The sequence below is a fragment of the Cyclopterus lumpus genome, chromosome 20 (genome assembly GCF_009769545.1).
Source record: "Cyclopterus lumpus isolate fCycLum1 chromosome 20, fCycLum1.pri, whole genome shotgun sequence".
NCBI classification, from domain to species: domain Eukaryota; kingdom Metazoa; phylum Chordata; class Actinopteri; order Perciformes; family Cyclopteridae; genus Cyclopterus; species Cyclopterus lumpus.
The window spans coordinates 4,596,594-4,622,502 of NC_046985.1; the positions used below are offsets into that span (position 1 = coordinate 4,596,594).

Below are 25,909 nucleotides of genomic sequence, written 5' to 3' on the forward strand. Positions count from 1 at the left end.
ACTGGCCTCGTCCTCTTTACAGACGGAGCCAACGGAGGTCAAGCTTTTGTTGAATGGCAGAAGTCAAGGAATGTGAGAGCCACAGCTGGTTTCTGAAGCCTCTCATTACAGCCACATCTCCAGCCGGAGGCTGTCTGGGGCTGAGGTGGTGGGAGGTTTGTCGTTCTTTATTTCAAGGTCAAGGACTTAGACCATAATAGAAGTTATAAGTGATCTATAAGTAAAGTTATCTTTAATTTTTATAACTCATTTATCTTTAAAATGACGACCTATTACCTTAATATTCTAACCTCTTCATTTTTCTGACCTGATTTCTCTCAATTTGAATATATATTTGTCATGTTGACTTACTACAACCATTTGTCGTAACTATTGTTTTTTGTACCTGTTGACTTACATACATACATTTGACTGCACGGCGGTGTCGTGGCTATAGCACTGTGAGCTCACAGCACAGGTCGGCCCCCGGGGGTTCGATCCCCGATTCTCGGGCTGGTCCTTCTGTCTGGAGTTTGCATGTTCTCCCCGTCTCAGGGTGGGTTCAAAGACGTGCAGCTCAGGTTAATTGGAGGCTCTAAACCTGCCTGTGAATGGTTGCCTGTCTCTTTATGAGCTCTGTGATAACCTGGTGACCCCCCTTTGTCAGCTGGGATCGGCTCCTTAATGTGTGGTTTAGAGAATGGAAGTTTAATTATTGTCTATTATTTTTTGTGGCCAATAGTAAAAAAAAAAAAGATTCAGGAAGTCCACTGATGGGTTGTTGCTCTCTCTCTCTGGAACAAAACAAAACATTCCCCTTTAAGGTGCTTTTCTTCATCTTTGTTATACGTGGCAGAAATGAGCCCCCGACTCACGTTAATAAGAAACATTTGTTTTATTGTTGAATGAATAATGAACAGGAAGAAGGGCTGGTTGTAAACTTTAAATCAGCCGTATACATCCAGACAACAACAACAATAATCCAGCGAGCTCTTTGTTATTTTTCTGGTGTAAACATGCAGAGCGGATCAGAAAATAAGTGGCGCAGGTAGCATGACCTGCACCACACCCACCCACCCACGCAGCTGGAGTGTTTAGTGCAGCCGGGTACACACAGAGGGCACTGCAGCTCTCCTAATGCATCACTTTTTCACATCATCACTGTGACAGTTTGTCCTCTGCAGAAGTACATTTGACAAATGCCCAGCGGTTTTCATTAGCTCCCCCTGTTCTCACGGAGCACACTGGCTCAATAAAGGTTTTAAGAGGTGTGTTGGAGCGCTCTGATTAAATATGATGGAGACTAATGGCTTCAAAGCACGGTTATCTTCTACACCTCACACCTCGCCATCTGCGGTCCTGCCATACTTCATAACACACACAAAAAGTGCAGGGGATTTGCATTGAGACCTTTTGCGCTTTTAAATTGCAGCTTCTCACTTTATTTAAAATGCACAACGTCTGCGTGTAAAAGAAATGCAGATCGTCTCTTTCTTGACCGCATGTTGAGATGTAGGAGATGTAGGAGATGTAGGAGATGTACGAGATGTACGAGATGTACGAGATGTAGGAGATGTACGAGATGTAGGAGATGTAGGAGATGTAGGAGATGTAGGAGATGTAGGAGATGTATGAGATGTAGGAGATGTAGGAGATGTAGGAGATGTAGGAGATGTAGGAGATGTAGGAGATGTACGAGATGTAGGAGATGTAGGAGATGTAGGAGATGTAGGAGATGTACGAGATGTGAGATGTACGAGATGTAGGAGATGTAGGAGATGTAGGAGATGTACAAGATGTAGAAGATGTACGAGATGTAGGAGATGTAGGAGATGTAGCAGATGTACGAGATGTAGGAGATGTAGGAGATGTAGAAGATGTACGAGATGTATGAGATGTACGAGATGTAGGAGATGTAGGAGATGTAGGAGTTGTAGGAGATGTAGTAGATGTACGAGATGTACGAGATGTAGGAGATGGAGGAGATGGAGGAGATGTAGGAGATGTACGAGATGTAGGAGATGTAGGAGATGTAGGAGATGTAGGAGATGTACGAGATGTAGGAGATGTAGGAGATGTGCGAGATGTAGTAGATGTAGGAGATGTAGGAGATGTAGGAGATGTAATGTAGGAGATGTAGGAGATGTAGGAGATGTAGGAGATGTAGGAGATGTAGGAGATGTAGGAGATGTACGAGATGTAGGAGATGTAGGAGATGTAGGAGATGTAGGAGATGTAGGAGATGTAGGAGATGTAGGAGATGTAGGAGATGTACGAGATGTATGAGATGTAGGAGATGTAGGAGATGTAGGAGATGTAATGTAGGAGATGTAGGAGATGTAGAAGATGTGCGAGATGTATGAGATGTAGGAGATGTAGGAGATGTAGGAGATGTAGGAGATGTAGGAGATGTAGGAGATGTATGGGAATGCTCTCGGTTGGACTCGGTGACTGAAGAGAGGCCACAAAGATATACAACAAAGTACAAAAGTCACCTTTTTCTCTCTCATTGCTATACCGAGCTATCTACTTGAGAAATGTCCTTTCAGGAGACGCTCGCAGCTAATGGTTAATACATCGCGAGTCACGATAAAGGCTCTTGGACGCACTGAAGGTTATTTTGTGCCCCCCCCCCCCCCCCCCCCCCCCCCCCCGTGGTGCATGATGACAGGGTTTCGCAGTAGAATGGGTGGTCTGCCTCCACCAGTGGCCCCGAGGACGGTCTTTGGGGGAGAATGGGACCCCGAGGTGCTAATAATAGCAAAAATAATGCAGACGGTAAGCGACGTTTAACTTTATAAACAGATTAAAAGAGTTGGAAATGAGTCTCGAGACAGAGCAAAGCTGTTCGAATCTCATTCCTTCGCTACTTTTTTTTTGGACCTTTTCCAAATGTTTTGACTTCTCTTTATGCCGAAGAGGGATAAAAAAAAAAATGAAAAAAAGATGTGACTTTTTTTTTTTGGGCCTCCCAGGTTGACTCAAGGAGAAATGCAAATAAACAGAGCTATCTGTATCTGCCTGGTCTGATAAGAGCCAGAGGCTATTCATAGCTTGACAGCTTGGCTCTGCTCGGTCCCCCGACCACCCCCCACCACCCCCCCCCCCCCCCCCACCCCCCCCCCCCCCCCACCACCACCCCCCGACCTTGTTGCACCACACCAGTGTCTCAACTCCTTCCTTATTCTAACTGACGAAAAAAATGTCGAAATATTTCTGAGTTCAGAGGTGATGCTGAGTATCCATATGCAGAATATAGATGACAGGAGCTCAGCTGGAGTCTGCAGCTCACCGCTGTGGCGTGCCGTATTATACCACTCCAGCCTAAAGACCTGCAGTAAGACTTCAGAGAGGTGAATTATTAACCGAGGCCGTCACATTCCTCCTGCTGAATCAGCCGATCCCGCCTCGCTTTCATGTTGTTTTTCTTCTTCTTCTTCTTACAAACACTCAAATTGCTTGTCAATCAGCAAAAACCCGGACTGGGTGATTCGTTCCCCTCGCGCGAAACCGTTTGCAGGATAAGAGACGAGGAGCCTGTCGAGTGGGACGGCCCGGCGTCGCCCAGACACGACCTGTTGTGAAAGTGTTGAGCCTCTCGAGGAGGAATGCAGCGGCAGGTCGAGACCTGAACTTCCGCATTGAGCAGGAAGGAGTCAATACTCAAGACAGATGCGATCCACATCAGCACACCCTGATCTGCCCGCTTGTGTTGAGCTTTATTAGAGAAATCATACGCTGAGGGGGATCTGATGTCCACGAAGCTTGAAACTAACCGGTGAAACGAGGATTAACACGTTTGAAAAGGTGAGTGACACCTCGGCTACATTAGAGCTTTGTGCCTTCAGTTAACGGTGAACACCCCACGAGCGTGACTTTGACTTTACCACTCGTTGTTGTGTCAAATTAAAATCTTTTTTTTTCTTCTCCTCCACCTGGAAGGATAATACAGATAATGTTCATTATACAGAAATTGAAAAAAAAAAAATCATATGTGTACAGTCACAATTTGGGGATTTAAAAAAAAAACCTCCTCCTTGATACAGACTTTTAAAAGTTGTCAAATTATAACAGTACAAAAACGTCTATTGTGACCCAAGATGTGTTTGTGCTCATGAGATAAGGCTTAATTAGGTTTCCCAACAGCGATAAGGGAGTCGGCTATTCTATTATCATGAAAAGGGTGTTCATATGAGCTCTTTCCAACTGGGTGGACCGGACTCTAATTTCTGACTGCCGTATGACTCAATAACCACATGAAACTGATACGCTTGGCCTCCTGTTAGAAGCCGACGGTGCTGTCACCGACGATAAGAACACGTCGTACGTTTGGCTTTCTGAGATGAGATTAAATCACATGAAAATGGACAGAATCACCTGTGAGATTTTGCATCATTGCGAGTAGTAAAAAAAAAAAAAAAAAGAACAGTTTTCTGTCGCGCCAGAAGGAGTTGCAATGCGCAGTGTGTTTAGACAGACTGTCCAATGACTCATGTGCAGAGGGGGGGGTTTTATGGAGGAAAAATAGAGATAAAGATTGAAGGATTATGTAAATATAGTGGAAGTGGAAATTAGCGTCCATGTTTGATTCCAAGAGCAGAGACTCCCTTCAGCCCGCGCGTAGATCTTGTGTATTATGAAATGTCAGTTATGATTCGTGGTTTTTTCAGCTTTGTTTTTCGGCTCCCCCCCCCCCCCCCCCCCCCCCCCCCGACTTCTAGTACAGTAGAGCGTCTGAGTAAAGATATCTGAGTAAGAGAGGGAGTTCTTTGTACAACGTGGTAAACACGCCGTGCTTTTTGATACGGCCACTTATATGGTTGTTGTCTGGTTTCCATTTTCTGGCCTGAAATTCGAGTTAGACGCACCAAAAAAATGATTTAAAGGTTATTTAGGAATGTGGATATTGACTTTTTATTTCTTTGGACTACCAGAAGTAGAGCGGTGTGTGTTTCCAACAATGCATTGTGGAGGTTTTTTTTGTTTTTTGTTGATACGCCGCCAGATGCCAATGCTCGAGTGTTTTTTTTCAACACTATTCGTAAACGCTGATGTATTTTTCAGAGCGGTTTTCTGGAAAGAAACTAGAAACGGTTGCAGAGGAACAGCGGCATACTTTTATGATTGTCTTCCTTCGGGCGCGGCAGCGTCCAAAGTCCTCTGAATATGAAGGATCACAAATAAAAAAAACTTTTGTTTTACAGTAAATGCAGATATTGCCGGGAAATTGAAGCGACCCCCTGTTAATTTTTCTCCGCCTCACTTTTTTTTCCACTTCTGTCGACGCGTCAGTTTAAAATGGAAAAAGTCGACCCACCTCCGAGCTTTTCAGGCGTCGGTGAGGCTTCTGTCAAAAAGCATTAGTCAAGCCAACGTTTCTCTTCCAACTATGAAGTTTCTCCAATATCGCTGAAAAAAAATAAACGTTTTGCAGGATTTCACAACAGATCTTCGTAATCTTTCGATGTCTTGAGCCAGTTCTTTTATTCATGGACTTTAAAAGAAGAAAACATGTTAGGAAATACGCTTCTTCACGTTCTCGCTGAAGGTTAGATACGATTGATACCACTCAAAATATGAAGCTATAGCCAGGAGACAGTTAGCTTAGCTTAGCGTACCATACGGACTGGAAACAGCTAGCTTGGCTCCATCCAAAGATACAAAATCAATCTACCAACACCTCTAAAGCCCACTAACAATGATATCTTGTTTGTTTAATCCTTTAGGCTTATCAATATTTGGAGATAGACAGGCTAATTATTTCATGTGTTCCCAGTCCCTGTGCTAAGCTAAGCTAATATTCTGACAGATATAACAGTGGTATCAAAGAAAAGCTAATCCACGTATCTTTCAGTAAAACAAATAGCCTCTACTGTTGCTATGACACCGCTTTAAGGTTGACGCCTTTATTCCTGTGGTTCTCCTTTGTGTTTTGGGCTACTTTCTTAAGTTTAATGTTGATGTGTGAAGACAGACATGAATGTGTGTGTGGAATGAGTGATTCTAAAACATCCCTAAAATGTGTTTTTCCTCCGTCAGCAGACGGCCGTTTGTTTTCTCCTCTCGGCTGTGTGAGAGCGCTCATGCGTTCGGCCTCTACCGACGCTAATCGTTTCCTCGTGCGACTTTACAAATGCACATTGGAAGTGGCATCAGACGCTCACAGCGGTTGCTTCTTCTTCTTCTTCTTCTTCTTCTTCTTCTTCTTCTTCTTCTTCTTCTTCTTCTTCTTCTTCGCGGTTGTTTGTGAGCAAAAGAGCTGACATGAAACCAAAACTGTGGTCGTTGTTGCAGTGAAACCGCTTGAAGAAGAAAAAGTAATTGGTGGTTTTAATAGATTTTTTTAAATAACGAGTGTTTAGCATCAAGCATAGCCGTTATGCAGACTGTCACGCACGTTGTGTTTTCAGACCGTGAACAATGTGACACAATGTGAGTGCAGGAAACAGCATTAAGGTCGCAGGTGGCTCCTCATGTCAACATTTCAATTTCGACATCGCAAGCGGCAGGAAGTCCGCCCTGTACCACTTCCTCCTTGGGGGCAAACCATTCTCGTAAAAAAAGGGGGGGCGGCGGAGTGGTGCCCCCCCGCAGTGTTAGAAATTACTGTCGAGACGCTCAAAGAAGTTACGTCATTGTGAGTCAAAATGGCGTCGTAAAAAATAAAGAGGTTTTTTTTTACAAGTTCCTCTTGATAATCTCCATTCACGATTTGAGATACAATTTCCCCCTCGTCGAGCTTCAAACCATACGAGCACATCTGTTAGACGTTGGAACAATATTGATCCGTGGCACCGCTCTATCTGAACTCTTGCCTGGAACACAATCAATCACTCTCGTCTCCTCCTCCGAGCGGTTCGCTCCGTTGTCTCGCTTTCGATTTAATAACGTTCTTTCTTTCTTTCTTTCTTTCTTTTCTTTTCTCTCGTTGGCTCTAAAAGTTTACCAAACAGACTCAGAACTGCGATGTTACGCTTATTTAAAAAAGTTATATTTTCATATTTAATGTACCACAGCGGCAGTGAAAAAACTGAGATTTACGCAAGCGTTGCTCTGAGGGAGACGACATGTCATTCATTGGTTGAGTTAAACCAATGAGGTCGAGAACAGAGAGAGATCTAGAGAGTGTAACCACGCTGAGTTCTGCCAAAGTCCTCATGCTATTACCGTAACTTTAACTTCAACCAACCCGTCCCCTAACCCCAGCTATTTCTTATTCACATATACTGAATGTGGTCTTAACCCTGTTTGACGTTTATGTGACAACCCAACCTCAGAGTTTTGCAGACCAGTCATGCTGTTGTGCCACAAAGTTAGTGAAGCCGCACTAAGGTGGTTTATTGTAATGTATTGAATGAACAATTTAATTCATATTTTGCTCCAAACTTTACACAAAGTATACATAAATACATTGTATTATACAACAACAACAGCTGTGTTTGCCTTTAAAATAGTCACACATTTAAAGACGTTGGTCCTTTTATTGTCCTTTTTTTATATATGTCGCTCAGCACGAAAATAATGCCAATGAAAAGTCAATTAGGAACCTTTTTCGTGGTCACGATCAGAGCCGGTGACATGGTATTAAATATAGAGATAGAGCAATTAAGGGGCCGGAAGGGGAAGTGGCTCGGTCCAATAAACACAGGACTTTCAGCCACAAGCCCGCTGTTGTTGTGAAGCGACGCATTCTTGGCGGTCTTCCAAAAAAAAAAAAAAAAAAAAAAAAAAAACCTAACTAAGTGGTTTTTGTTGCCTTCAATCTAACGTTTGTGTCGTAACCCCCCAAAAAAAGACAAATCAGGTCGTACGCTCGTTAACATTTACGGGCCTTTAACCGCTCACCAGACTGGTTCAGCATGAAATGTCCCGAATCAGAATATAGCACCTTTACGGGCTCGGGCCGCCTGTTTCGGGTTTACAGGACCAGTAATATATATAATAATAACAACACGCATTGGAGCCGTGCAGCAGCAGCTTAAGTGAAGCTTAAACTCCATCAAAGCACCACTGTGACTGCACGAACTGCCACTGACCCGCTGCTGGTCATGTTCCACCAGTAAGAACACAGGGACTCTGTTTTGGACTGCACGTTCTAGCCCATAATAACATTCGCCCGGAGGAAATGGGGATTCAAATAATACACGGTGAGAGACAGCCTACTGTACATAATTACACATGTCGAGTAGAGTAAAAATGGTAAACTACGACCCGGGGGCCCCGTCGGCTCCGGTGCCACCGTGTCGAGAGCTGTTGCACCTTTACTGAAGCAGTCGAAGCGTGTGAGTCTTCGAGCAGCAATTTAATATACGCCCAGCATACAAAAGCGTGCATATTTTTTTTTACCGACGCTGGTTTTATTTATTTTTCCCACGACTCAGCATGTTTCAAGGGATCAATTTTCGTGGTTCGCGCAGTATTCTGATTAATTAGTTTTTTTAAGCACTGAAAATAATCGGTATTGTCACACGCGCTGATTGAAACGTTTGCATATTGTAATCAAGTAATGCGAGAGCTCAATGATGACATCGTCGGACTGATTGCGGTGGCGAGTCGTGTTGTGTGTGTGTGGGGGGGGAGTGTCAGCTACTTCTGAGTCTGACAGAAAAAACTAAAATCTCTCTCTTTCAGTTCAAACGTGTGCAACACGACACGACACGTTCTGGCAATAAAATGAAAATATGAATGCCTGCAAGTCATGCGTACATACTTTGCTCCCTTCGGTCTGGGTGGAGGCGACGCCGTAGCCTCAGGACACACACTTCACTGGGCTGCGTCACATGAATATGTGCTTGTGTGTCAAAAAGTTGAACATGTCTTTGAGTGTGTTTTTTTGGTGTCTGACACTCTCGTCGTTGCTTTCAAACAGATGGACGACATCGACGCCATGTTCAGTGACCTGCTGGGGGAGATGGACCTGCTCACTCAGGTGAACTGAGACGGCTGTCATGACAACCGGGGTCGTGCAGTTTTCACTTCTGGGTTTCACTGAGCACTAATTGTTATACATGTCGTGTTATAAGTCTTTTTTTGGGGGGGGTCTTAATAATGTGTTATAAAAGCTAGATTGCTATGTTTTTAATTAAAATGATTATTTTTTTTTTTATTAGTAGTAAATTCGTATCAGTTGCAAAAAATAATTTAACACAACAAAACTACAGAAAAAAAGGGGGAAAGAAAAAAGGCTTAAGAAATAATTTTCCATAAGCAAGTGCCATTATTTTATTTTTCAATAGGTAATTTCGCTATTTGCAAACAGGCCTTTCTGTCACAGTAAAATGCATTAAATCTTCTTTAGTTTTTTTTTTTGTAATGAAAGCTGTTCTACACACCTTTCATGCAACACATCCTGAACACCACACATTTGCTCCAGACGGCACACGGTTCACTCTCTCGCATTGTTCCTCAAATGGAGCTTTCTACAGACGACAAAGTCACTAAAACCCTCCATCGATCACCGAGGCACTCGAGACTGGAAAGCACAACAGACACAGCGGGGGGAAACACTCTCTGTGGTCATCTAACAACCATCACACACTCATTTTGGAGGGGGGGGGGGGGGGGGGGAGGGGAGGTCAAATGGCATGAACCAGCTAGAGATTACACATTTTTGTCCTGGTGAAAACCCCCGCTGGTGACTTTGATGTTTTTTGTTTTTTTTAAACCCGCCAGTCATTTTAAATCACTTCCATTTTGTCAGACTAGAAGCTCTGCTAGGTTCCTAAAAACAGATGTAACGTTAGACGCGGACACATAAAGCTTTCTTGCATAATGTTTGGGGATGGTTTATGTTTCAGTCTGTGTTGTGGCGGCGTACACTTTGTGGCTGTACATATATTATATCAATGCTCTTGTAAACACACTGCCTTGTTCTTCCCTGCAGAGTCTCGGACAGGAAACAGTACCTCCCGCGTCTCTCCCCAGCACCAACGAAGAAGTCAACTTATCAATCGGCTTCACTGACCTCAATGGTGACCAAACATTTTGTCTATTGTGTGTGTAGGTAGATAGATAGATAGATAGATAGATAGATAGATAGATAGATAGATAGATAGATAGATAGATAGATAGATAGATAGATAGATAGATAGATAGATAGATAGATAGATAGATGGATGGATGGATGGATGGATGGATGGATGGATGGATAGATAGATAGATAGATAGATAGATAGATAGATAGATAGATAGATAGATAGATAGATAGATAGATAGATAGATAGATAGATAGATAGATATATGGATGGATCGATAGATAGATCTATAGATAGATAGATAGATAGATTGATTGATAGATAGATAGATTGATAGATAGATAGATAGATAGATAGATAGATAGATAGATAGATGGATGGATGGATGGATGGATAGATAGATAGATAGATAGATAGATAGATAGATAGATAGATAGATAGAAAGATAGATAGATAGATAGATAGATAGATAGATAGATAGATAGATAGATAGATAGATAGATAGATAGATAGATAGATAGATAGATAGATAGATAGATAGATAGATAGAGAGATACTTTATTAATCCAGCAAGGGGATATTTTTTCGTGACAGCAGAATTTATACATACAGGTAAGCAATACAATATAAAACAATGCACAATATAAAATAGGATAGAATAATAAGAAACGTGCACAATAGATTTAAAAAATGAGCTGGATGAGTCTGTTGGAGAAAGTGCTCCGCCGTCCCTGCAGGAGGTGGAGAGGGTGGTCCGGGTTATCCAATAAGGACAAGCATTTCTTCAGTGTCCTCCTCTCCACCACCTTCTCCAGACTAATTAATACAAATACTAAAAAATACAACAAAGAGCTGTGTGTTGACAGCCGGCGTGAGAACGCAGGATGTATATCGCACGTTCCATCATTACTAGCAGTGAAGTAAAGAGGGAGAAAAGACAGCGTCGCCGTGTCTCTGCAGTAAATCTGGCTGCTGTCCAAGAGGTGATTCCAGACAAAGATCGAGGTCACTGTATGTGCTAATTATTCAGTGTTTGCCTTTGGTTCGCACGGGCTGTAAAACAAGCAGGTTCATATAAAAGCAAGGTTGCTGCATCTGTCGTCAGCAGCACTCTAATTTAACTCGTCCTTTCCCAGTTGGTAATTCAGTAGTACATGCAGTCATCGAGTAGGCCACTTCAGTCTGGTCACGTCAGCTCTGCACCACACATTACTCTCAGCTACAAGGACAAACCTTCATAAATCTGAACTGAACGACAATCAATCACAAAATAAACAGTTTTTCGAACAAGACAAAAACATGTACAACCCCGCTCTCAGCTCTCAGCTCTCAGCTCTCAGCTCTCAGCTCTCATTAGTACTGAATACCGCTGAAGATGTTGGAAATGTCATTAGTTTTGCAGCCCTTTTGTCCATAAACCAAAGTATTGGAGATGTTTAATTGTGACCTGCTTATAGGGAAGGGTTCGTCTTCTGGGGACCGCGAATGTTGGTACAAAAAGTCATGACGATCTTCCCGTAGTCATTGACACATTTCAGTTTTGACCAATACAACCCTCATAGGTTTAAACATTGTAAATAATAGCTTAATAATAGTTAATGAATCATTTATGCTTCAGCCTGACCGCCCCCTACACCACCAGCCTTTAATCCCAAAGGAAGACTAGGAGAGGAACGAGGAATGGAATTAAAGAAATGCCTTCATTTGATCTATTTATTTTATCTGCAAGGGGCCACGTATACTATTCCACATAAATGTTACCAGTTGATTCATTGCACCAGATTATTTATTTGTTATTATGAAACTTGTAAAGAGGAACTTGTAAAAAAAAGAATGAAGAAAAGGCCTATGTCATTTAGACCAAATATCTCTTATCTTTAATATTCTTACTGTACTTGGGTCAGTTCTTAACAAATAAACAGATTTTCTTCTCACGCCAGAGTCCCTCAATGAACTCGAGGACACCGATTTGGACGCGCTCATGGCTGATCTGATGGCTGATCTCAATGCGACGGAAGAGAAACTCGCGGCGCAGATAGAAGATCTGAAGGTGCCATCGCCGCCCCCGTCAGACCTGCAGCCCCCACCCAAGGGCCTGAGCATCCGTCCGGTCTCCTCCCTCGCTTCCCCGACATCACCAGCGAGCAGCACCGGCAGCAACGTTAGCACCTCCGCCACCTCCCCTTTACCACCTCCGCCCCCTCAGGCTGCGAAGCCCACGAAGGTGAGTCAGCCGGGGTGCTGTTTGTTTGTGAGATGACGGCAGCATCTCTGCTGCATGGGAACTGGTCCAACATTGAAGAAGTGACAGCAAGGCTTGTCGGAATAATAGAGAGTTTATTTTGGTTTCATGGAAAAATGCCACAACGCTTGATGACAGGTTGTGAAGAAACACACGTCTTTGCATTGGTAGGTCTTTCAAAAACACAAAAGGAGACAATAATAATGTCACAATCTGGATTACCATGAGAAAGCACTTCCTGAGCCGTGCGTGACAAGACAGTGTTACAACAAAAGCACCACTCGTTCCCAGCATGTGCATTTCTAGCGACTCCTTTTTTCGTCTTTGTGGAACTGGGAAGAGTGGTATTGCTCTTATAACAGTTGGCCGGTGAGATCATGGCGAAGTTGTTCCTGGACGGATGCATCCGTTCCAGTTACAGAGACCCGTGAGCCTGTCTGGAACAGATCAAACGCATGCAGACGCAAGGCAGGAAGGAGTAACAGAATCAATACCGAAAGGTCGGAGAAGGGGAGGTAAGATGTGGCAGGGGGGGTGAATCCAGACGGGGGTTTATTACTTTAGCAGGGCCCGTTACCTCATCCTTCTGAGGTAAAAACACCAGCTGTGCTGAGGCAGAGAATGTGTCATTGTTAGGTGGATGTGTTCATTAAGACTGCACACATCCGAGTTATAAGCCAGAGTAGAGGGTATCCTATCCCTGCTAATTGAGATTTAGATTAGATATAATGTCCCAAATGAAATTCCTGAACGCACGCTTCACATATGAGAAGTTATGGAATTTTAATTAAACTGTGCAGCTCCTGCAGCAGCATTGACACGCCGCGCATCCACAGAAATGAACCCAGCGGTCACATCCTTTCCCCTCGTTTACCTTTAGCACCCTTTTTAAGCAACAGCGTAACATTTTTGGAAGATAAACCTATTTGTACAGTAAAGCTACAGCAAGCAGTACATTAGCTTAGCTTAGCATAACAACTGGAAACAGCTAACTAAAATGTAACACAATCTGCCAACCAGCACCTCTAAAACTCTTTAATCTGTACGAAAAACGTAAATGACACGTTGTGTGTTTTCTTCTCTTCTCTGTTGGTTTTTTATTTGTATGGATTAAACAAATGAGATGCTAATAGATTACTAAACTTAAGAGGTGCTTTTCCTTTTGTAAAGAGTCTGTTGTCACCAGTCTGTATGCTAAGCTAAGCTAACCGGCTGCTCAAACTAGTTAATATTGTGCATGTGTGCAGTTTACTGACATCAAAGATGATTTCTTGGTGCTGATTGAAGTATACAAGCTTTAACACAGTAACATTATGCTGGTATACTTCCCACTTACACCAGATTAACGCTAACATATTCTGCCCCTAAACATAACATCATATTCTCTGTCCCATATAGGAGGAAATCGAGGCGCAGATAAAAGCCGACAAAATCAAGCTCGCTCTTGAGAAGCTCAAGGAAGCGAAAGTGAAAAAGGTAAGACGACCAAACACCGAGGAGTCCGCTGATCTCATATCCACTGGAAACAGAACACTTTTCAATTCAATTCAATTCAGATTATTTTGTATAGCCCAAAATCACAAATGACACATTTGCCTTCTGTACAATCTGTACACATACGACATCCCTGACCTTTGACCTCACATCGGATCAGGAAAAACTCCCAAAAAAACAGAAAAAAACACTTTCAGGGGGAAAAAGGGAAAGAAACCTTCAGGAGAGCAACAGCAGGATCCCTCTCCCCGGATGGACAATAGATGTCATATGTACAGAATGAACAGCGTTACAGAGTTACAACACATTCAATGATTATGACAATGTATGAATAATTAGTAGTAGGCATGGACCACGATCCAGATCTCCACAATCCATGAAACTGGGGGGGGGGGGGGGGGGGGGGGGCGGCAGCAGGGCCATGGCCGGATGCCGGCCCACCAGGCAGGAGGCATCGCGAAAGAGGCCGGACCAATAAGGCCAGGCCCTTGAGGCAGGAGGCACAAAAAAGGACAGGCAGGGCCAATGGGAAGGAGGCCAGGTCCAGGCCAGGGGCTGGATGCAGGAAGCAGGGGCAAGGAGTCAGGGCCCACGAGCCAGGACCGACTTCAGACACAGCCAGGTCCAATGGACCCTACGAAACGAGTAGGCACAAAGACTCCGGGGAAGAAGTAGAGTTAGTAATGTGCAATGAAGACACGTAAATTAGGTGCTCAGTGTATCCTAAAACGTCCCCTACCAGCCTATAAGCCTATAGCAGCATATCTAAAGCTGGACCAGGGCAAACCTGATTCAGCCTTAACTATAAGCACTATTAAAGAGGAAAGTCTTAAGTCTAGTCTATAATGAGGTCACTGTGTCTGCCTCCCGAACTGAGAGTAGAAGCTGGTTCCATAAAAGAGCATCTTGATAACTGAAGGCTCTGGCTCCCATCCTACTTTTGTTTTTTAAAGACCCCGTGAATCACAGCTCGTCACCGTAGAAGACGCAACCTTCAAAGATAGCACGGCTCTTTCTCTTCCTGTGGAGGAGCCATCAATCACAGTAATGGACGACTTACCTTTCACCCAGCCAACGTCCTGCAGGACGTCACTGCTTCCCCTCTTTGGAGGATGTGTGGACACTTTCTCATCTTCAAAGCAGTCAACAAGCAGACATGTGGAAAAAGCTTCGCAGCAGGATGTGCAATTCTAAGCAGAACAAAACCTAGTTTTGTGCCAATTGCAAAATGATTTATAATAGCTGATAGAGTGATGACATGACTGCCAATTTCTACACTTCTACAAGTGTCTCGGCTGAGAGGTCTTATAATGTATATGGGTGTGGCTGCAGTAATGGTCTATTAAGTTATTACATTAAAATCTAAAGGGAACCAGCAGAAAACAGCTGCAAATTGCCGTTGTTTATGCATGTGTGTGTGTGTGTGTGTGTGTGTGAGGAAAAGCAGACCACTGGCCAGTTTCACAGGAACATCTGTCCCGGGGTTGTTTGGCGCAGGGGGGCAAGGTGCACTCTCAGTGGTTTCAGCCCAACCGTCTGTGGGCAGAGGCCCCTCGGGTTTCATGCTTTCGACACGGATCGTGTATTTTTAAACATACCCGCCTCGCATGAGGAAGAACTGTAAGAGAAAATCATTTGATATCCAGTGACATTTCATTCAACCACATGCCAAACCCATATATCGTTTTCTCCAAAGGTCGGGGACCGAGAACAATCTGAATCCTCTTGTGATAACTGAATCCCACCGTTCTTTACGACCTTGGTTCTGTGAAACTCCTCAGCTTCACAAAGCTAGATTTGTTTCAGATGAGAGGAAGTGTGAAGCTATATGAGCCGGTGAGGCAAGCAGAGCTAAACTCAGCCAACTTGGGGAAAGGGAGGTGCTAAGACTGCAAAAAAAGAGAGAGAGATATGAATCCAATGGGGAGGAAATTACAAAAAAAAAGCCAAACAGGGTCAACAGAATGGAGAGACAGAAGTGCTGATGCTCCAACTCTCCTCGTAAAACTAACATTAAGAGCCAGAAACAACCATTTAGTGTACATGGACTGTACTTAAAGTGGATAATAAACAAGCTGCATGAGCTTTAAGGCTTTGACTTGATGCCACACTTTCGAGACAGCTGCCGCTGTCCACAACATGTTTTAACTTAACTGTACATTTCTTGCTGAGAGTTAGATGAAAAAAATACACATTACTTTCATATCTGTTCATTAAATATGAAGCTACAGCCAGAAGACTGTTAGCTTAGCTTTGTGTTAAGGCTGAAAACAGTTGTAAAGTTAGGGAGAAGGCACAAAGAGTAATCTTCACCTGGTATATGTTTAATTTGCAGGTGACATGACACCTAAAAAAAGCAGTTTTGCCTTAAAACAATTTAAAGAAATTAAATGAACTAAACATTTTTTTTTTAAATGCATCAAAAGAAGGATTCAACGTCAAAGTTAAGCTCAGCCAATCACTATATATGAACTAAACCGACTTCAACTTCAACCGTGATGTACCCTTAAGGAGCTTTAAACAACCCAAAGTTAGTGCATAACTAATTAAGACAATTATATGTAAAAACAACAACAACAAAACGTTCATATCATTCTTCTCACTCTCTTAATATGGAAGTTATTAGGTGTTTAGAGAGCTTAATCAAGGCTGGCTATTCCCTGAAACAATGAAACACCCCTGTACTCAACTCAAAATGGTACAGTCTGAGCTCCCCTGCTATAAAGCCTATTGGAAGCGCTCACTTCCTGTGTGTCAATTAGACCCATTAGCGACAGGTAACATGGATGGGCGCTCACGCAGCAAACATTTGGTAGATGGAAGTTGTATCTAACTGATGACTGAATTTCAATGTGATGTGTTAATAAATTAATGTCGTTGTTATTTCATTCACAAAGTTAAATGACGACATTTTGCCAGAGTGACCCGCGTTAGCATGTTAGCGTGTTAGCATGCCGCACCAACATGAAAACTGACGTGACGAGAGTCGTGTTTCTCCGGACAGTTGGTGGTGAAAGTGCTGATGAACGACGGCAGCGCCAAGACGCTGATGGTGGACGAGAGGCAGACGGTCAGGGAGGTTCTGGACAACATGTTTGAGAAGACCCACTGTGACTGCAACGTGGACTGGAGCCTGTGTGAGACCAACCCGGAGCTGCAACTTGGTGAGTTACTAGCGATAAAGCACCCAGAATACTGCAGTTAACTAGAATTCATACAAGGATAAAATATAAATATAATATTCTTTTGTATAAATTAGATAAAGGCCATACATTTTCCAAATAAAACCCACGCTAAAGAGGTTATAGATTACGTTTAAAGATATCAATGTAGCATAGAAACTAATGGCATGGTGCAAGATAAAATAGTAATATTATTTTAAAATCCACACCTATAAAAAAGGAAACCAATACAAAGACTTTAAGATGGGTTTAAGTTGCACCAAGGCCGACAACTGTAACCGTTTTATCACTTCTCTTTTTTTTTAGGTAGACCAGAGAGAAGAACTTTGTAATTGTCTCGCCTTCTGGACACAAAAGCGTGTGTTAATCACACTTTAAGCTGCATTTTCAGATAATAAAAAGCTGATTTGGTTTTGTTGCGTTATCGGAAGACACGTCCACATAAAGCTGTTCGTCGTCGGCAAAGAAACGGATTTTTGGAAGCGTTGCTAACTGGGAGGTGACTGATGAGAAATGAAGCCCCTCGCTCCGTCGACAATCCCCGTTGCTTTTAAATAAATGGCACCGCGGTGGTTCAGCCTGTGGTCATTTCATGAGAGATTTGCTGTTTTAAAACGCCTCGTGACAGGTTAGGTGTCTTCGGGGGAAAAGGAAGAATCCTTTTGGCGCACGGTTAGCTGCGGCGGCGGTTTTTGAAATAAATCAACGAACTGGGTTGCTTGAATAAGAAACTACCAAATATTGTAGTAGGAGAAGAAGAAAAACACAAAGAGAAAAATCCATACTGCTTTTGACTTCTGGTAAATTTAGTGCAGGAACACCACGGCAGAAAAAACAAAGCAGTGATAATACAGATAGACGTTGTAAACGAATGCCCTTTTGTGTGTGTTTTTATATGAACCGTCAACTAAACACGGGCGATGTGCCGGGAGGGATATTTCCTTCAGGTCCAGAAGATGAACTGTATTTTTATTGGCACGATGGCAGCCATACGGCAGCGAGCTCACAATGAAACATTGATCTCTCTCTCTCACCCCCTTCCTATATATATATATATATATATATATATATATATATATATATATATATATATATATATATATATATATATATATACTCTCTCTATCCCTTATACACACACACACACATGGTGTAGACAGGTGGGTTTAATTTGCTGTATCGGACTCCGTCGGTCATCCTCTCTGTCATAGAGGCCTTATGATCTCAATCCTCCGTCTGAGCCGTCGTCACTATATATTTACTTCAGCTGCTGGACTTTCCGCCTCATCGCCATCTGTTTTCTTGGGGGGGGGGTTTACGACATTTTCATCAGATTGTTATACGGAGATCATTTTATATTTTTCTTTTTAAAGAACCAATCAAAATGAACGAACGGAGAGTCGTTTTTTTTTTTTTTTTTCTGGCCTGTTTTTAATGAGGTACAGGCCGTAAAGTCATTAACCTCTGTGAGCAATAAACCGAAAGTCAATATTGTTTTGCTTTCGAATTATATTCAAGTAATTTTATATGCAGCTAGTTTCAGCTGCGAAGCATGAAATAATAAAGGATAAGCCTGGATTTATTAGTCCATACTTTCCACAAATTCCTATACAAGTCCATATTTGCAAGACGTCCCTGACTGCCCTGTCCTGCTGCAGACATGTCTTTAAAAAAAAAAAAAATTTTATTCTAAGAAACAAAAACTAACTGTAGCTATAGTTGTTTACTCAAACAGGAGTAAATAGTGCTATTTTCACAGTATTCAGCAATAAGCCACAGAGCCCACGTTCATTGTGATGAAGGAAGCTGTGGCTCATTCATGTGTTTTTAATCAGAGGTCTTTGGCTCAGACGAATGGGATGTTTTTGATATTCAGTCAACAGTTGTTTGTCGGATGGATTAATTATGGCTTGTTGGTCTTTTCGCTGGATTTTGTTGTCGATAAGAAACACTATAATAATATCAGCAAATGTGTCCTTTGACTGTTTGCTGCAAATACCTAATCAAAGGAAACATTCACAGTCATCTTTTTGCAACTCAAAAACACAAACCTCAAGGCCTGAGGTGAAAATGCTGGCTCTCAAACACCTGACAGGTGCCTTTTTTTTTTTTTTACAAAGTACAAATCTAGACTCTTTTACTTTTATGGATATTTTAAATGTTTAAAAAAAAAAAAAAGATGATATAAACTGCCCGCCCACAACAAATGAGGAAATGAGTGTTTGGTCAACACAGTTTATTTTTGATCAAACGATGGCTGGTGTTTAAATTGGCTCTCTGACACACTGATTTATTTAAAGCATGTCATCCATGCAACAAACCTTAGCTCACTTGACTAATAATCATGGGTCAGCACAGGGTTTTGTGTCATCTCTGACTAACGCTCATGACCTTTTTTATTTTTTTAAAGGCCTCTCCACCTCCACAGTGTGTGTGTGCTGCTTTCCAAACAGCAGTGGCAGCAGACCTTTTAATCTTCAGCGACAAAAAAAAGCCTAATAAACACACAAAGCTCAACGGCAACCTCCTCAAACACATCTCCACCCGTGTGCTCGCCGTGCACCGCGTGGTTTAATCTGTTCATCCTTTTCTCCGAATAGTCACACCATCCATTTGATGATTGTAATAGACGCAAACTCTGGCAGCAATTTATTTCATTCTTACCTCGGCTGGTAACCTGTAATTGGGGACCACGACTAAACTAGAGTCGACTGCCCAGTGCATTCTGGGAGCTCTATAGCTCTGAGTCTGTGGGTGTGGCCAGTGAGGAGGAGGAAAGTGCCCATAATGTGTTTTTTTTTTTTAGGTTTAGTGCCATTTAATGTCCCTCCAGAAACATGGGGAGGCTTGTGTTTTATGGAGCTCTTCCTCAATTCTTCCCAATAGACGATTGTACAGCTGTGAAATTGACTTTGAACCGAGCTGATTTTAAAGATTTCATGAGGGAAAGCGTTAGTTTTGAAAGGTTGCTCAGATAAAAAGAGACGACGGGGAGAATATAATGTGAATATAATGTTAAAGACTGGTGCATATTCTGGTTTTTTTTGTGAGAGATTAGATATGTTTCCAGATTATTGGCATATATATATATATATATATATATATATATATATATATTAGCTAGTTCCAGTTTCAATACTACAATGCAGCAGAAAGTGTGCAACTCTGTACTTTTACTCCAAAAAGGATGTTTGGCTCTTTCCCTACATACAGTGCCAGCTGTATTATGCATTTCAAATATTAAAATAAGAGATACCAGACTTAAAGATTCAGAAATGGTATGAGGGGAAAAAAATAAATGACAAATCCCTTTCATTATCCCTTTTTGGCTCCCCATTCTGTAATTTATCCATGATGTTAGCGAGTAGTTTTACATTGTGATACTTTTTTACTTAAAGCCACTATTGAAAATGTAGAGGCCCCCTATTGGCCCCATTTTATAAAAAAATAATTAATTAATAAAAGACACATGGACTATTGATTGCACTTAAGTTTACCGGTTTGTCTCATTTGTCTGCAGATCAAAACGAATGCCATCAGACTCATTTAACAGACGCATAGGAAACACACACACACACACACACACAGACTCTTAATTTGACCATCTAAACCCTCCCACGACCAACTCGCTGACTTCCAGGTTTCGTTTCCTTTCGACAGAACGGGCGTTCGAAGACCACGAGAACCTGGTGGAGCCTCTCTTGGCGTGGACGAGGGACAGCGAGAACAAAGTCCTCTTTCAGGAGCGCGGGGAAAAATACGAGGTTTTCAAAAACCCACAGGTTGGCCCCCCCCCCCCCCCCCCCCTCCCCCACCCCCGTTGTATTCCCCCTTTTTTTAAATGCCTCTCCACACATCCGCTGAGTGATCGGAGGTGATGTGCGTGTGATATCTCAAAGGTCCAACACTGGCTAGTTCACATATATCCTTGGCCTCGGCTTGTGCAAATCCATCTCCTCAACGCCATCTGGCTATTTTCACCGTCAAAACGTTGTTTGAATTATGAGATGTCTTTCCTCCATGCAGGATGACCTCTCACATTTATGTCCTCACCGTAATATATCAGACAAAAAACGGCCTCCGGCAGAAGACAGTGAGATCTTGGCATGTTTGTTGATATAATGGGACCCTTTATAAACCCGCCGTATTTAATGGATTCGGTCTGTTGGCAGAGGCAAACAGTCGTGTTGGAAAGCTGGTGAGATATTCTCATTTTTAAGCACTCCATTATGTCTTCCACATCCCCCCCCAACGCACGGCCGATCTGTTTCTTGCAGTGCGTCTCTATCAAAATACAGTTTCAACTCCTGACGAGAGCTACCAAAATATTTCTCGCCACAATGCAAACACAGGGCGCCCGGACTATGAAATGAAAGGCCCAGTCACACGGGGACACGGCATACAGGGTGGAGGGTGGTTTTCTTTTTGTTGGCTGATAATATTTCTTAAATACATTTCAATTTGATTTAAGTTGAAGTTTTTGTGTTTTGACCGGACAGGGAAAAAAAAAAAAAAAAAAAACACTTCTGAAGTTGCATTTAGATCAAATTACTTCAGTAGAATGGATATTCATCCATATTTTGGGGAGCAGACATTTGATATATCCACGCTAGCAGCTTTGAGCTAAATGCTAACGTGTATGTACCGACGTGCTCAAAATGACCACATCCTGACGTCAAGCAGGTATAAGGTTCACTATCTAAGGTCGTTCTGCTACTTGGGGCTCGACGTACAGTCGAGGGTCGTATTGCAGGTAATGAACCACGTATTGGACCAATTAATATCCAAAATGTTCAAACTTTCATGAGGTTGAGGCTTTTTACTTGAAACCACCGCGAGAGGAAAAAGTCCAGAGATACGTTGACGTGCGTCGTGTTTTTATTCCCGCAGAACTTTTATCTGTGGAAGAAGGACATGAGAGCTCTGAAAGACATCAAAGACCAAGACAAGGAGTTATTGATACAGGTGAGCAAACACACACACACACACACACACACACACACACACACACACACACACACACACAAACTAGAGGTGAAATATGTTCTTTACCGTTTCGTCCCTCTTCGCCCTCTCTGCAGGAGAACTTCTGCGGGACTTCGATTATCGTGCCCGACCTCGAGGGCGTGATGCACCTCAAGGAAGACGGCAAGAAGTCCTGGAAGCCGCGACTCTTCCAGCTGAGGGCCTCGGGCATTTATTACGTGCCCAAGGGCAAAACCAAGGTCAGGGGTAGAGAAGTGGGTCGTTATGGCCATAAACACACACGTGCAACGGCTAACGCTCTCATCCAGGGTGTCATTCAGGTGGTAAAGGAGTAAAGCCCAGCAGATATAGAGATATTACATGTATAAATACATATATAAATACACGGTTGATTTATACGACGTGTCACATGTAGTCTTTCTGCCTCTTTTATGCATTGCTGAATATAACAAACAGTTTTTAAATGCATGCTGGATACCTATTCACTTATATCTTAGATCTCTTGGTTTATCAATTTTAATAAAGGAACTAGAAAATGTCAAAGGATGCCGATACGGATCAATTTGTAATAATATCCCTTATTTGTCTTTCAGTCGTCCCGGGACCTCGTCTGTTTCGTCCAGTTCGACAACCTGAATATCTACTACGGAAAAGACTTTAAGGGCAAATACAAAGCGCCGACCGACTTCTGCTTTCTCCTGAAAGTAAGTTTGTCTTATCGATCTTTCTCAAAAGCCACACGTCCGTTTCACTGGTAAACCGAGAAGCTGCAACTTCCCCTAACGGAAGGTGAACTTTACAGCCTTGTCATCGTTACTGTTCTATGTTCGCAAGAGACCTCAACGTGGAACTGAATATCGCTCGTTGGTTCTTGAGCGTATGGTCAGCCACACAGCTGCCGACTTTACTGGAACGGTGAAATGCAATAAATACTTAAAATTGAAGAAGTGAAAGGAGACGGTTTTGTCCAATTTGATCTGAAAGCGGTGAGAAAGGAAAGAAAGACTTTTTAAGCAGTTCCTAATATTTCTTTAAATGACACCGTGTGCGTGTGTGAGAGAGCGCTATGAAACTGAGAATATTCACAATGACGGGAGGTACTTGTCGCACTAATTTAGGACAAAAGAAGATGCTGACTGACATGAGTTGGTGGTGCGTCTTAAGGGGATGTGAAAGTCCTCTTTCTTTCTTTTCCCCTATCTTCTCTGGGAAATACTAGCATCAGCAGATACCGTGTTGCTAGGGGTAACTGTAGAGGATCGAAGCAACAACAAAAAAAGAAACCCTTCGAGAGGCAGAGGAACTGAATTACCTGCCGGTGACAGACAGGTGGTTTTCCTTCGCCCTTGGCCGTCAGGTTTCATGCGGTGAAGCTGGTTAAAAGGCCTCGGTTGTGGTCGGATTGGGGGGGTGATGAAGATGAGACGATAACTGAAGGCGTTGAATCGGGGTTGTGTTTTTGACAGAATGGTGATGTGGCGTTCATTCAAGGGCGAGAGCGAAACAATTTAGCTTCATCGTTTCGCTGTTTTATATTCGGAGGAGCGGCCTGAGGCGACCTCTAACATCGTCCCCATTACGTGTTAAGTGGCAGCGCGACGTGGGGAGTCTCAATGGCACATGCTTTATAACTTTTGTCACGTTCAGAAAAATGCTGACTTAATTATAATTAAACATATAGCATCCATTTAACTGGAGTTGCCTGTTGACACTCTGATTCTAGACTCACTCTGCCCCCTTGTGGTACTCTGATTTTTATATATATATATATATATATTTTATACATTTATTTATATATATATGTATTTATTTATATTTTATATTTAAATATATATATATTTTTTATATATATATATTTTTTTTAATATATATTTATATTTTTTTATATATATATATTTTATATATTATTTTTTAAATATATATATATATATATAAAAAATAAAAAAACAAAGTATGTTCTTTCCTAACAAGTTCAACATGTGTATTTGTTTCTCCAGCATCCTCAGATCCAGAAAGAGTCTCAGTACATCAAGTACCTCTGCTGCGATGATGCTGGGTCCATGAACCTTTGGGTGACGGGAATACGGATCGCAAAGGTACATTTAACCACCTGTGCATTGAATGATACCGGAGGCCATTTGCACAGAACTCATGCCCCCCAGTGATGCGTTTCCTCTTCCAGTACGGTGCGTCGCTGTACGACAACTACAAAACGGCCGAGAAGAAGGCCGCGGTCAGCTCCGTGTGGACCAACCGAAGCACTCCGTCCAGCTCCAACCCGTCCACGCCCTCACCGCCCATCAAAGGTAGAACCACACGCAACGGGACACCAGCCGGACGTGGTGACGGTGGTTTCAGACCTCATGGTGTTTGTTTCTCTCCCACAGCGAAGTCACCCGGCCAGGCCAATGGCCACGCCCTGAAGCCCGAACCAGGACCGGTTGCTCAGGTACATCTTCATGATCAATGTATCTGTTCATTATTATTTAGTCTGTGAAATGGTAGAGAACGGTTAAAAACATGTTTTAATGGTGATGCTTTTGGGGTTTTGTCAAGAAATTGGACAAAAAGGTAGAATAACATATATTTTGATATTAACTAATTGTCTCGGTTCCAGGGTGTGTGTAGGAAGCACTACCAAATATATATGTTATTTCCAAGGTCTGTTATTAAAAAGGTTTCAGTATAGTACGTCATAGAAGTGTCATTAAAAAAAAAAAGCTTTAAAAAAGCATAGTACAGTGTGTTATAAAAAAGTAGCATGATTGCCATACAAATGTCATTAAAATGATTTAATTAAATGTTATTTTAAAAACTAATAAGCCCTAGCAAGGTCGTAACAATGAAAAATTAGATAGTTAGTCATAAATTAAATAAAAAGTAGGTCACGAAAGTCACAATATTGTATGCCGAAAAAAGTAATCAAGTCGAAATATAGCTGGTAAAAGAAAAATACATTAAAAAGTGGTGAAAAAAAGTCATTAAAAAGTTGTAATGTGTGTAATATGCCACATGATTTGTCATAAAATATAAAGTTTGTACTACTACTATCATGTTATATTCTGTCTTCTCAGGACTTTGGACATGTCCCACCTCCACCTCCAGCAGATATCCTTCCACCTCCAGCAGATATCCTTCCACCTCCACCTCCACAGACATTCCTCCCTCCTCCTCCACCTCCTTTGGCTGCCAAGAGTTCTTCGAAACCTTCCCTCCCTCAGCGACACCTGCCAACCAACTTCCCTCCGCCTCCACCTGCAATGATCAACCTCCCTCGTCCACCACAGCCCCCACCCACCGACGACGCCTCCGAGGCCCCGCCGGACTTCCTTCCGCCCCCTCCTCCGGCCGCTGGCTTCAGTCCTCTGTTTCCTCCTCCGCCACCGTTGAACGCCCTCCCGCTACCGCCTCCCCCCGTGAGTTTCAGGGTGGAGGACCGGTCTCTGCCTCCTCCACCACCAGATCCAGGCTTTTTACCTCCGCCTCCACCAATGTTCACAGGGGCTGGAGCGCCCCCTCCGCCTCCTCCTCCTCCTCCTCCCCCGAGAGTAGCAGTGCGGCCTGCTGGCTCCGTGAAGAAGAGGCCTCCTGCTGTGCCGAAGAGGACGACGCCATCTCTGCGTGGAGGTGGAGGTGGAGACTTTATGTCAGAACTGGCGCTGGCCATGAACAAGAAGCGTAGTGCTCACTAGAATATATAGAATATTACATCCTTAACAATACTGAAGAACAGCGTGGAGATCCACACAGACTTCATCTCTTCCGGAGAACCGATGCCCATCCATCCTTTTTCTTTACGGCTTATCCAAGAACCTCGTCCTGCATGAATCAAGTGAACGGGTCATCATCCTCAAGACCAAACGGTTTGTTTTGTGCAGAAGAAAACGTAACGAGTATAATGCGGTCAACATATTTCATAGATTTGTACATATTGACATGTTTGCGTGGAAGGCTGTAAATACTATAAACAAAATGTGCATTTATAAAGAATGACTAACGAGCTAAATAAAACCTGGCAAATAAATGCATGAACATCCTTTTTTTGTTTTTTT

At 42.7% G+C, this 25,909-nt stretch overlaps 1 protein-coding gene across 2 annotated transcripts; it reads left to right on the plus strand.

Annotated features, from left to right (window-relative positions):
• Positions 1-3,212: 3,212 nt before the first annotated feature.
• On the plus strand, positions 3,213-25,894 carry apbb1ip (amyloid beta (A4) precursor protein-binding, family B, member 1 interacting protein). 2 transcript variants are annotated; one of them, XM_034560304.1, is made up of 14 exons: positions 3,213-3,786; positions 8,849-8,908; positions 9,863-9,950; positions 11,894-12,177; positions 13,594-13,671; positions 16,694-16,853; positions 20,532-20,653; positions 21,762-21,836; positions 21,953-22,096; positions 22,451-22,561; positions 23,855-23,953; positions 24,040-24,163; positions 24,245-24,306; positions 24,932-25,894. In XM_034560304.1, exons 2-14 carry the CDS (start codon positions 8,849-8,851, stop codon positions 25,547-25,549), a joined length of 2,025 nt encoding a protein of 674 aa, XP_034416195.1. In that variant the 5' UTR covers positions 3,213-3,786; the 3' UTR covers positions 25,550-25,894. The 2 variants fall into 2 exon arrangements, with proteins under 2 accessions (XP_034416195.1, XP_034416196.1); XM_034560305.1 differs by lacking the exons at positions 3,213-3,786; positions 8,849-8,908; positions 9,863-9,950; positions 11,894-12,177; positions 13,594-13,671 and adding an exon at positions 14,592-16,501.
• The last annotated feature ends 15 nt before the right edge of the window (positions 25,895-25,909 follow it).